Source organism: Schistocerca americana, chromosome 8 (assembly GCF_021461395.2).
Source record: "Schistocerca americana isolate TAMUIC-IGC-003095 chromosome 8, iqSchAmer2.1, whole genome shotgun sequence".
NCBI classification, from domain to species: Eukaryota; Metazoa; Arthropoda; class Insecta; order Orthoptera; family Acrididae; genus Schistocerca; species Schistocerca americana.
The window spans coordinates 340,358,383-340,370,836 of NC_060126.1; the positions used below are offsets into that span (position 1 = coordinate 340,358,383).

At 40.9% G+C, this 12,454-nt stretch overlaps 1 protein-coding gene across 2 annotated transcripts in view; it reads left to right on the top strand.

Moving 5' to 3' along the window:
• The window catches only part of LOC124544850 (lysosome membrane protein 2-like), a 394,896-nt gene extending 382,946 nt beyond the window's left edge, over positions 1–11,950 (top strand). Inside the window, exons 10-11 of one of the 2 annotated variants that reach the window (XM_047123562.1) lie at positions 4,222–4,347; positions 10,828–11,950. In XM_047123562.1, coding sequence (XP_046979518.1) covers positions 4,222–4,347; positions 10,828–11,076 — 375 coding nt within the window. In that variant the 3' untranslated portion in view covers positions 11,077–11,950. The remainder of the gene's footprint in view (positions 1–4,221; positions 4,348–10,827) is intronic. The other variant, XM_047123563.1, reaches the window with a different exon arrangement.
• The last annotated feature ends 504 nt before the right edge of the window (positions 11,951–12,454 follow it).

The following is a 12,454-nucleotide window of genomic DNA, read 5'->3' on the forward strand; positions in this document are numbered from 1 at the left end:
ATTGGAAATATACAACGTATATCCTAAATTTATAAAATTCCTAAACATAGTAATGAAAAAATGGAAAACCACATTTAATATCCAAACAAATTCAGATAATATCACATCACAGCCAATACAGATTAAGCGTGGAATATACCAAGGAGATTCATTAAGTCCTTTCTGGTTCTGTCTTGCTCTGAACCCACTATCCAACATGCTAAATAATACAAATTATGGATACAATATTACTGGAACATACCCACACAAAATCACACATCTGCTATACATGGATGATCTAAAACTACTGGCAGCAACAAATCAACAACTCAACCAATTACTAAAGATAACAGAAGTATTCAGCAATGATATAAATATGGCTTTTGGAACAGACAAATGTAAGAAAAATAGCATAGTCAAGGGAAAACACACTAAACAAGAAGATTACATATTGGATAACCACAGCGACTGCATAGAAGCGATGGAAAAAACAGATGCCTATAAATATCTAGGATACAGACAAAAATAGGAATAGATAATACACATATTAAAGAACTAAAAGAAAAATATAGACAAAGACTAACAAAAATACTGAAAACAGAATTGACAGCAAGAAACAAGACAAAAGCTATAAATACTTATGCTATACCAATATTGACCTACTCATTTGGAGTAGTGAAATGGAGTAACACAGACCTAGAAGCACTCAAGGCACTTACACGATCACAATGCCACAAATATAGAATACATCGCATACATTCAGCAACTGAAAGATTCACATTAAGCAGAAAGGAAGGAGGAAGGGGATTTATCGACATAAAAACCTACATTATGGACAGGTAGACAATTTAAGAAAATTCTTTCTAGAACGAGCAGAAACTAGCAAAATACACAAAGCAATCACTCATATAAATACATCGGCTACATCACTGCAATTTCATAACCAATTCTACAACCATTTAGATCACATAACATCAACAGATACGAAGAAAGTAAATTGGAAAAAGAAAACACTACATGGCAAGCACCCGTATCATCTAACACAGCCACACATCGATCAAGACGCATGCAACACATGGCTAAGAAAAGGCAATATATACGGTGAGACGGAAGGATTCATGATTGCAATACAGGATCAAACAATAAACACCAGATATTACAGCAAGCATATTATTAAAGATCCCAATACAACAACAGATAAATGCAGACTTTGCAAGCAACAAATAGAAACAGTAGATCACATCACAAGTGGATGTACAACACTAGCAAATACAGAATACCCCATAAGACATGACAATGTAGCAAAAATAATACATCAACAGCTTGCCTTACAACATAAACTTATAAAACAACACGTTCCCACATACAAGTATGCACCACAAAAAGTACTGGACAACTATGAATACAAATTATACTGGAACAGAGCCATTATAACAGATAAAACAACACCATATAACAAACCTGACATCATACTCACCAATAAAAAGAAATTAACACAACTAATCGAAATATCCATACCCTATACAACAAATATACAAAAGAAAACATGAGAGAAAATTGAAAAATACATCAAAGTGGCTGAGGAAGTCAAAGACCTGTGGCATCAGGATAAAGTTGACATCATACCAATTATACTATCAACTACAGGAGTCGTACCACACAATATCCAGCAGTACATCAACGCAATACAGCTACATCCAAACGTATTTATACAACTACAGAAATCCGTAATTATTGATACATGTTCAATAACCCGAAAGTTCCTAAATGTAATGTAACATATACCGTACAGTTAAAGGGAAGTCACGCTTGATCAAGGTCCGCGTCACCTTCCATTTTTAACCAGACATAACGTCTGAGACAAGAAAGAAATGATAATATGTATAACTTGTCTGAAAAAGGAATTGTTTTTGAGTATTTTTGTTTTTTAATAATTAAGTACAGTTTATGTTTAGAACTAAATAATGTTTAAGCTTTCGATAATCTCTGTTTCGTATCTTTTTGTAAATTGGAGTTTTTCGTGCTTCTGTATTTTTCAGAAAAATTGGAAAGATCGGTAATTCATGTATTGGTTAACAATCGGCTTCCGAGCTGAAAATCGGGCATTTTTACGTTGCACCCACACAACTACTTACACTTATTGTTCGCTCTTATTCAGGCTTAGTTGATTTCGTCACTTTCTCATACAACCGATCTGGTCTGGAAGACGGTAATTCCTTTGCGGCTAACTTTTCCTGGTAACTTTCTTTTGTGATATAACTTAATACACATTCAACCGAGTTCGTGTTGACACTGCACAGGAAAGTTGATTGCTGCACTGTGAACAACCAACTCCAAACACAAATTGCCACTTGTGGAAATTATCAGATTCAAGTAGTACTTTCTACCAACAACGTCAGTTCACTAGAATACAAATAAGGCGCTGAGAGACAAAGGGCCAAAAGCACACCGTCTTTGATCCCCAATTTTGAATGGATGTCAGAGAAACCAGTGAGACAGCTTTCTGTCAATGTTCAGATATACGTACAATGTGGGCCTACAGTACAGATAAACCCGACTCACTATAAGATCAACGGATGTCAGAAGCATGAGTAAGTGCTACAGTCTCCCAATCGACAATGATGTACTTAATGGTTCTCAGCGCCACAAATGGATTACTGTACGACAAAATTCAAGACTTAATGTACTATATTATCTATGCGTTTCTCTCCCCCCCCCCCCCCCAAAAACACACACACGTCCCATCAAATCTTAACGGTCGCCGCGAAACACGTGACCCCATACCAACTTCTGAAATCCAACTCCATTTGTGCTGTGACTTCTTGCCAGCCAATTCCCTGTGTATTCACTTAAGTATGGGAGTCTAAGGCGATGTGCTTTTGACCCTTATGACTCAGAGTGCCTCAGCTGTATTCTAGTCAAGTGACCTTGTTGGTAGATAGTACTACTTGAATTTAATACTTTCCGCAAACGGCATTTCGTGTTCGCAACTGGTTGTTTACTGTGTAGGAATCGGCTTTCCTGTACAGTGCCACCATGAAATCTGTTGAAACTGTATTAAGCGCTAACAGGAGACAGACTTGCCAGGAAAAGTTAGCTGCAAAGGAAGCAGGGCCCCCCAGACCAGATTCTTTATATGAAATGAGACGAAATCAAATAAGCATGATTACAAGCGAACGTATATAGTATAATTATATCCCACAAAACAAGTTTTTCTATCAGTATAACTATAACATGTACTGATGTCCGACATAATTTTACTCTATAGTGAGTGAACTGGCATAAATTTAGAGTGTGCTACTGCCTAGCGGCATTTATACCAAGCGAATGTGGATTAAAGTATGCTGTAGTGTGGTTCCACCTGGTGGCATTGGTGTAAACTTGTAGTTGAGTGGTAAGAGCTAACAGTGTACGCTGTGAATCGTGCACATTGTTTATCAAATCTGTATGAATTTGACCCTTAAGGCAATTACGTCATTCCAGTTGCGTATGCGCAGAAGCTCGTTAAAAGGTGCACAAGTTAAGGTGTGTTCTCAACCCTGGTGCCACGTTTCACCGAATCTAGAGGAGCAATGTAGCACAGCGCAGTAGACTTAGTGCTGTGTAGCCGGCTGCGGTGGCCGAGCGGTTCTAGGCGCTTCAGTCCGGAACTGCGTGACTGCTACGGTCGCAGGTTCGAATCCTGCCTCGGGCATGGATGTGTGTGATGTCCTTAGGTTAGTTAGGTTTAAGTACTTCTATGTTCTAGGGGACTGATGACCTCAGAAGTTAAGTCCCGTAGTGCTCAGAGCCATTTGAACCATTTAGTGCCGTGTATTTTAGATCACTGCATGTACATTACGTTTAACAGTATTCAAAGAAAAATAACGAAGAAATCCGCAAGGTGTCAAGAATCAGGGTGTACAAATGCTGTTACAAACCGCCACCACTGCTTCTGAACTATTTCAGACACCATATTGTTAACTCTCATCGGCTCATTGATCCTACACTGTATTTGGAATGCTGCCAGATATACGACACGATTTGAAAATCGTGGCACATAGACTAACACTTGCATCGCAGTTGTGTGATTAACTTCATATGAGTACTCATCGGCACATTCGGTATACTTTGCAGTCACATTTTCGATGAGAATGAAGTATTTGTGTCTGTTACATAAACTTCCTGTACTGCCTCCTAGTGAGGATAAGTAATACATAATACAAGGTCTTGGCTCTGATAACGTCTGTTCTATTGTTGCAGAGAATGGGCGTCCCAATAGCTGGTAAATCGCGTTTCCAATTCAACGTCAAAGTACATGCGACAGGTGGATATAGGTATATGAACGCGCTGGAAGGAAAAGTGATACCTATTATTTGGCTTGAAAGGGTAAGATCCAAAACTATGCAGTATAAATCCTAAGTGTTGTGTATCTGATCCTAAAACTGAAAAGAAACTTCACAATTAACATTTGGTCTTGGATGAATGTTGATATATAGCACGATTCATTCATTCATTCATTCATTCGTTCTTTAATTCAGTCATTCATTCAATTTCATTGCAACGCGTCAGCTGAATTTTGGGCTGACTCGTCTCTTAAGAAGAGAGAGAAATAACATCGCTACGCGTAAAATTTGAAAAATGTGGGAAATTACTGGAGCTTCAGATTGATAGTATGTTCACCTCTCTGTCTTCTTAATGTTAATAGTAACAATAGTTACAGCAATCGCCTAGCAACTTTCATAATACCGCTTGTTTGTAAAAGAAAGTTAACATGTCTTCGGATCTGTGAATACAGAGGGATTTGTCTGGCAAGAACTCAAGAATCAAACGACTTTAGTTTTCAGAAGTTGGTGTAGGTTCACGTGTTTTGCCGCTACTGTTAAGTTTTAGTGGGACGCGTGAGGGGGGGAGGGGGGGGAAGGAGGAGAGAAACGCCATGAGAAAAAATGACGTCCCATTCGTGGGACGACCGCAGCAAGAGCGCCCGGGTAATTTATTCTGCGGTATGCATTACCACTGGTATTAAGGCCTCTTACAATGTTAGGGCTCGTTAGGTACAACTGACGATTTTCCATCCGAATGCTTCGTGATTCGTAGTCCGGAAATCAGACGGTATCTCTTTGTGACGTTGACTACATGTGGCTAGGTGGTCCATTATGTGATTTAAAACAGGTTCTTCAGTGATTCCTTAAAAAAATATTGATGTTTTACCAGCGTTTCCCGAAGTTTGCGAACATAATTTTCATAATTACGTCAGCCTTTCTTTCTGATTAATTACACATGGCTGCAGACAGGGTTCCTCGCAGCTCATAGATCTCCACATCGTGTTCGAAACTTTAGGATGTTTGGTAGCTTTTCGACAGGGCCCTGCACTGCTACTTCCATATCTCAGTTTTGTTTATCGAGCAAGGTGGCGCAGTGGTTAGACACTGGACCCGCATTCGGGAGGACGACGGTTCAATCCCGCGTCCGGCCATCCTGATTTAGGTTTTCCGTGATTTCCCTAAATCGCTCCAGGCAAATGCCGGGATGGTTCCTTTCAAAGGGCACGGCCGACTTCCTTCCCTAATCCGATGAGACCGATGACCTCGCCGTCTGGTCTCCTTCCCCGAAACAACCAACCAACCAACCAACCAGTTTTGTTTAGATGATTTTGTAAGACAACTTCCAATTCTTCGCTAGTAAATTTATGTGACTTAACTGGCATACCTTTGTGAAACTAGCCACGTGGGTGCATGAACGCAAGTTGCCAACAAGATCCTCGTAGTAAACCCGTATTTCTCTTCGACGTTTCCATTCTTGTAGTACAAACAGGTGGGTCATTTCTGTGATAAATAAGAAAGACCCCTGATGGTCAGCCTGATGCATAACGCCACTAGTGGGCATTGAAGCTTACATGAGAGGTGTGGGCTGTAGCGATTTCTAATATTAATAAAAATTTTAGACGAAGTAATAGCTAAGTAATTGTTATTGTATGCTCCAACTTGTTGTAACTCAGCTTTATAAATTTCATGAATTAAAATTACTTCCCTGCCTTATAGATAATAATTATTGTGGAATCGTTGAATGGTTAAAAAATATTACTACTAACAGAGATAAAATGGTGAGCGGTTGGTATAAAAAGGTTGACTACCTCAGCGTTCGACAAATTGCGCATGAAATGAGCCCTTCATTATCCTTGTCCTTCTGTCCCACTCAGGGGCGATGAGATTGATTTAATATACAGGGTGGTCCATTGATAGTGTTGTTGTTGTTGTTGTTGTTGTTGTTGTTGTGGTCTTCAGTCCTGAGACTGGTTTGATGCAGCTCTCCATGCTACTCTATCCTGTGCAAGCTTCTTCATCAACCAATAACTACTGCAGCCTACATCCTTCAAAATCTGCTTAGTGTATTCATCTCTTGGTCTCCCTCTACGATTTTTACCCTCCACGCTGACCTCCAGTACTAAATTGGTGATCGCTCGATGTCTCAGAACATGTCCTACCAACCGATCCCTTCTTCTAGTCAAGTTGTGCCACAAGCTCCTCTTCTCCCCAATTCTATTCAATACCTCCTCATTAGTTATGTGATCTACCCATCTAATCTTCAGCATTCTTCTGTAGCCCCACATTTCGAAAGCTTCTACTCTCTTATTGTCTAAACTATTTATCGTCCATGTTTCACTTCCATACATGGCTACACTCCATACAAATACTTCCAGACATTTAAATCTATACTCGATGTTAACAAATTTCTCCTCTTCAGAAACGATTTCCTTCCCATTGCCACTCCACATTTTATATCCTCTCTACTTCGACCGTCATCAGTTATTTTGCTTCCCAAATAGCAAAACTCCTTTACCAATTTGTCTCATTTCCTAATCTAATTCCCTCAGCATCACCCGACTTAATTCGACAACATTCCATTACCCTCGTTTTGCTTTTGTTGACGTTCATCTTATACCCTCTTTTCAAGACACTGTCCATTCTGTTCAACTGCTCTTCCAAGTCCTTTGCTTTGCTTTCATGTCCATCGACTCTTATAACTGCAATATGGTTTCTGTACAAATTGTAAATAGCCTTTCGCTCCCTGTATTTTACCCCTGCCACCTTCAGAATTTGAAAGAGAGTATTCCAATCAACATTGTCAAAAGCTTTCTCTAAGTCTACAAATGCTAGAAACGTAGGTTTGCCTTTCCTTAATCTTTCTTCTAAGGTAAGTCGTAGGGTCAGTATTCCCTCACGTGTTCCAACATTTCTACGGAATCCAAATTGATCTTCTCCGAGGTTGGCTTATATCAGTTTTTCCATTCGTCTGTAAAGAATCAGCGTCAGTATTTTGCAACTGTGACTTATTAAACTGATAGTTCGGTAATTTTCACATCTGTCAACACCTGCTTTCTTTGGGATTGGAATTATTATATTCCTCTTGAAGTTTGAGGGTATTTCGCCTGTCTCATACATCTTGCCCACCAGATGGTAGAGTTTTGTCAGGACTGGCTCTCCCAAGGCTGTCAGTAGCTCTAATGGAATGTTGTCTACTCCGGGGGCCTTGCTTCGACTCGGGTCTTTCAGTGCTCTGTCAAACTCTTCACGCAGTATATCTCCCATTTCATCTACATCCTCTTCAATGTCCATAATATTGTCCTCAAGTACATTGCCCTTGTATAGACCCTCTATATACTCCTTCCACCTTTCTGCTTTCCCTTCTTTGCTTAGAACTGGGTTTCCATCAAAGCTCTTGATATTCATGCAAGTCTTTCTTTTTTCTCCAAAGGTCTCTTTAATTTTCCTGTAGGCAGTATCTATATTACCCCTAGTGAGACAAACCTCTACATCCTTACACTTGTCCTCTAGCCATGCCTGCTTTGCCATTTTGCACTTCCTGTCGATATCATTTTTGAGACGTTTGATAGTGACCGGGCCAAATATCTAACGAAATAAGCGTCAAACGAAAAAACTACCAAGAACGAAGCTTGTCTAGCTTGAAGGGGAAACCAGATGGCGCTATGGTTGGCCCGCTAGATGGCGCTGCCATAGGTCAAACGGATATCAACTGCGTTTTTTAAATTGGAACCCCCATTTTTAATTGCATATTAGTGTAGTACGTAAAGAAATATAAATGTTTCGGTTGGACAACTTTTTTCGCTTTGTGGTAGAGGCGTTGTAATAGTGACAAACGTATAAGTACGAGGGATCACGTAACATTCTGCCAGTGCGGACGGTATTTGCTTCGTGATACATTACCCAAGTTAAAATGGACCGTTTATCAATTGCGGAAAAAGTAGATATCGTGTTGATGTATGGCTATTGTGATCAAAATACCCAACGGGCGTGTGCTATGTATGCTGCTCGGTATCGTGGACGAAATTATCCAAGTGTCCGGACCGTTCGCCGGATAGTTACGTCATTTAAGGAAGCAGGAAGTGTTCAGCCACATGTGAAACATCAACCACGACCTGCAACAAATGAAGATGCCCAAGTAGGTGTTTTAGCTGCTGTCGCGGCTAATCCGCACATCAGTACAGTGTGCGATTTGCGGGGGGGATGTGGGGGGGGATTCCCCCCCTCTGGATCAGACCATCCCCTCCTCTGGTTCTAGTTTATGCATCCCAACCGGGGATGTTTATTTCCCACGCACTGGAGTAATACTTTACATATAGTTTAAATTTGTGGAGCCGAACAGTGAAAGTATTTAATACAGTCTTACTATTATTATGTTTGCTTATTAATTTTGAAAAATTGTTACGTAGTAGGTAAGCATTTCAAAACATTCAGAACTAAACAAGACGATGCACGCCACATTTCCGTAGCATGACACAATGTTGCAAGATGTCGTCCCAGCGTAAACGAGGCTTTAGAGCCAGGTCTGTATTGTATGGTGGATGTGATGTGTTTCGTACGAAACTAAAACGTGCAATCAGATCCAAACGTCGTGGAAAACTGTGAAGAGGTGTCATCCTACAGCAAGATAATGCTCGCCCACATTCTGCCAAACGGACAGCCTACGCATTAAAGGAGTTGAGATTCGAGGTGCTGGAACATCCGCCATACAGTCCAGACCTGGCTCCAATCGATTTTCACATGTTTGGGCCCTTAACGGAAGCACTACAGGGAAGATGATTTGAAAGTGATGAAGACGTCATTGCTGCGGTGCAAAATTGGTTACAGATGCAACCGATAAACGTATATTCTGATGAAATAAATAAACTCGTAAAACTTCGGGAAAACTGCATTGAAGTCCAGGGAGGATACGTAGAAAAATAACGCATGTTTCAGTTTTCTATCATCAGAATAAGTACAGCTTTTCACAAATGTGCCTTTACTTTTTGAATTCCCCTCGTATACCTGTATGTAAATGATTTTGTAAATAAGCTTTACCTATAATGTATTTTTAAAGATCTAACAAGCGATGGCTTTTCTGATAGTGCTTACGCGTGAGTAGTGAGTTTCGGCATTAACATATATTTATAAACAACTGTTTAACCATGGGTAATGCCACGGTCCAAGCTAGTTACATATGTAATTATACTAACACCCTAAGACATCGCCCCACTGGTAAAAGCACAAATCGAACACTGCATCAGTAGCAGACAATTTGCGTGAGAATCGGGAATCTCAAAAACGTCGGTGTTGAGAATGCTACATCAATATCGATCGCACCCGTACCATATTTCTATGCACCAGGAATTGCACGGCGACGACTTTGAACGTCGCGTACAGATCTGCCATTGGGCACAAGAGAAATTACGGGACAGTGACAGATTTTTTAGCACGCGTTCTATTTCGCGACGAAGCGTCATTCCCCAAAAGCAGTAACGTAAACCGGCGTAATATACACTATTGGGCAACGGAAAATCCACGATGGCTGCGATAAGTGGAACATCAGCGACCTTGCAGCATTATGGGAGGAAGGATAATTGGCCCCCATTTTATCGTTGGCAATCTAAATGGTGCAATGTATGCTGATTTCCTACGTAATGTTCTACCGATGTTACTACAAGACGTTTCACTGCATGACAGAATGGCGATGTACTTCCAACATGATGCATGTCCGGCACATAGCTCGCGTGCGATTGAAGCGGTGGATTGCTCGTCGAAGCACCATACCATGGCCCGCACGTTCACCGGATCTGACGTTCCCGGATTTCTTTCTGTGTGGAAAGTTGAAGGATATTTGCTATCGTGATCCACCGACAATGCATGACAACATGCGTCAGCGCATTGTCAATGCATGAGCGAACATTACGGAAGGCGAACTACTCGCTGTTGAGAGGAGTGTCTTTACACCTATTGCCAAATGCATTGAGGTTGACGGACACCATTTTGAGCATTTATTGCATTAATGTGGTATTTACAAGTAATCACGCTGTAACAGCATACGTTCTCGGAAGTAAGTTCACAAAGGTACATAGATCACATAGGAACAACCGAAGTAAAGTGTTCAAACGTACCCACGTTCTGCAATTTAATTTAAAAAAACCTACCTGTTACCAACTGTTGGTCTAAAATTTTGAGCCATATGTTTGTGACTATTACAGCGTCATCTATCACAAAGTGAAAAAAGTGGTCCAACTAAACATTCATATTTCTTTACGTACCACACGAATGTGTAATAAAAAATGGGGGTTCCTATTTTTAAAAAACGCAGTTGATATCCGTTTGGCCTATGGCAGCGGGCCAACCATAGCGCCATCTGGTTTCCGCCTTCAAGGTACACAAGTTTCGTTCTTCGTAGTTTTATCGTCTGACGCTTATTTCGTGAGATATTTGGCCCGGTCACGATCAGTGGACCACCCTGTATATTCTTGTATTGAGTGAATAGATTGTTTTTGCTTAAATAAAATGGTGTGTGTTTGTTCACTAAAATCGTCTTCTATGCCAACAGGACATAGGGGAATTTCCGCATGACCTGCAGAAGATTCTCTACTTCACGGCGGTGACGCTGGACAGTTTGAAGGCGGGCCTGCAGCACGGACTGCCGATTGTCGCCGCCATGTGCGCGCTATCACTGGTACTGTTCGCAGCCGTCAGGTGCCGCAAGAACCGCCGCCTGCTGTCGGCGGCCAAGCGCAGCGGCGACAAGATACTGCTCAAGGTCACCGCACCGCCCACCCGCGAGATGACGCGCCTCTGAGGCACCTGGACCACGCTCCCAAACAAGTATTACCCGTCAGCCAATGAGGAAGCGACGTTACCTGCGTGCTCCCGCCTACCTAAGAGTCTCTCCTGGTTAGGCTAGGAAACACCAGTCTCCCTCAGGCCTCTGACTATATCGTACAGCGGCCGCTAAGAACCATCGCACTCAATTCCATTCTCTGTCCAAACAACTGAAACGAAGAAATACGTTTCATGGTGAAGAGGATTTGAATGATTTATTGGAAAAAAAAAAAATCAGGAACTTCAGATCACGTCGTGGATGTGAGTAGACGTTATACTACGTTTACCAAAACACTTTGCGAATGCTGACCGCGAAGAGAAATCCCACTAATGTACTGTCAAACAAGCTGTGATACGAAATTCTAGTTCTAGAATTTGATAGATAGTGTACAACAGACTTTGCGCGCGGAAAATGATTCCTGCTCAGTTCATGTAATATTGGTTTAACTCAGAGAGCTGTGCCAAATTTCTCGTAACGATTTTCTGTGTTTTTAATGTTATTTTAGGTAAGCTGAAGTGCCTTTTAAAAATTACTCGGATAAGACCTTAAAATGTCGATTACCAGAAGGTGGCTTTCTCATTTGAAAAAGTATGTGTTCCTATTTTTTAAAGCTTTGTGAAATTGTACATAAAATTGGTGAGCAAACTGTTTTATAGAAAACATATCCCTGATCTAAAAAGGTTACGTCACAGGGAAGGTTATCAAATACAGTGTGTTGTTCACTCTTGAGTTTCTTGTTGTATGGTATTTTCGAAGTTCATTTTTCGTGCCGTAGGCGTTCCATGTAGACTGAGAGTGAGTTTTTCGTGAGTTTTGTACAAAAATACAAATAAAACTTTTTCTTAAGGTTGTTTTATATTGGTAATAAAAATCCTTAAAAAATTACATCAAATAAAACTTAGAAACAAAAAATCCACACTATTGATTTGATAATTTCTATGTTCTACGCATGCAGAAAATTTCCTGGTAATAAATACGTGTGTGTACGTACGTGCCTAGTTATGTAAGGTTGTTGCTGCTGACAGTAACAAGACAGCATTAATAAACATTGCGCACTAAGATGGGGGCGGAGTGGGCGTCCCTACCTGTGCCTCTGGTCGTGTTGGTGGGTGGGTGTTTGGGTGGGTGGACGAGCGCATGGGTGTGGGCTACAAATCTCGAGGACTTCCAGATGTAGAGGCCACAATGGTCCAGACCATTTTTAATCTAAACCCAAACAAAACCACAACACTCTGGTGATCCGTAAGTAGGAGGCAGTTTGGAGTTCAGGGTCCCATATATAAGCACATTAATGAAGACTTTCACGTAATCGACGCTGAAAAAAAGCCATCATAAAGATAGTAACTATGAGAAA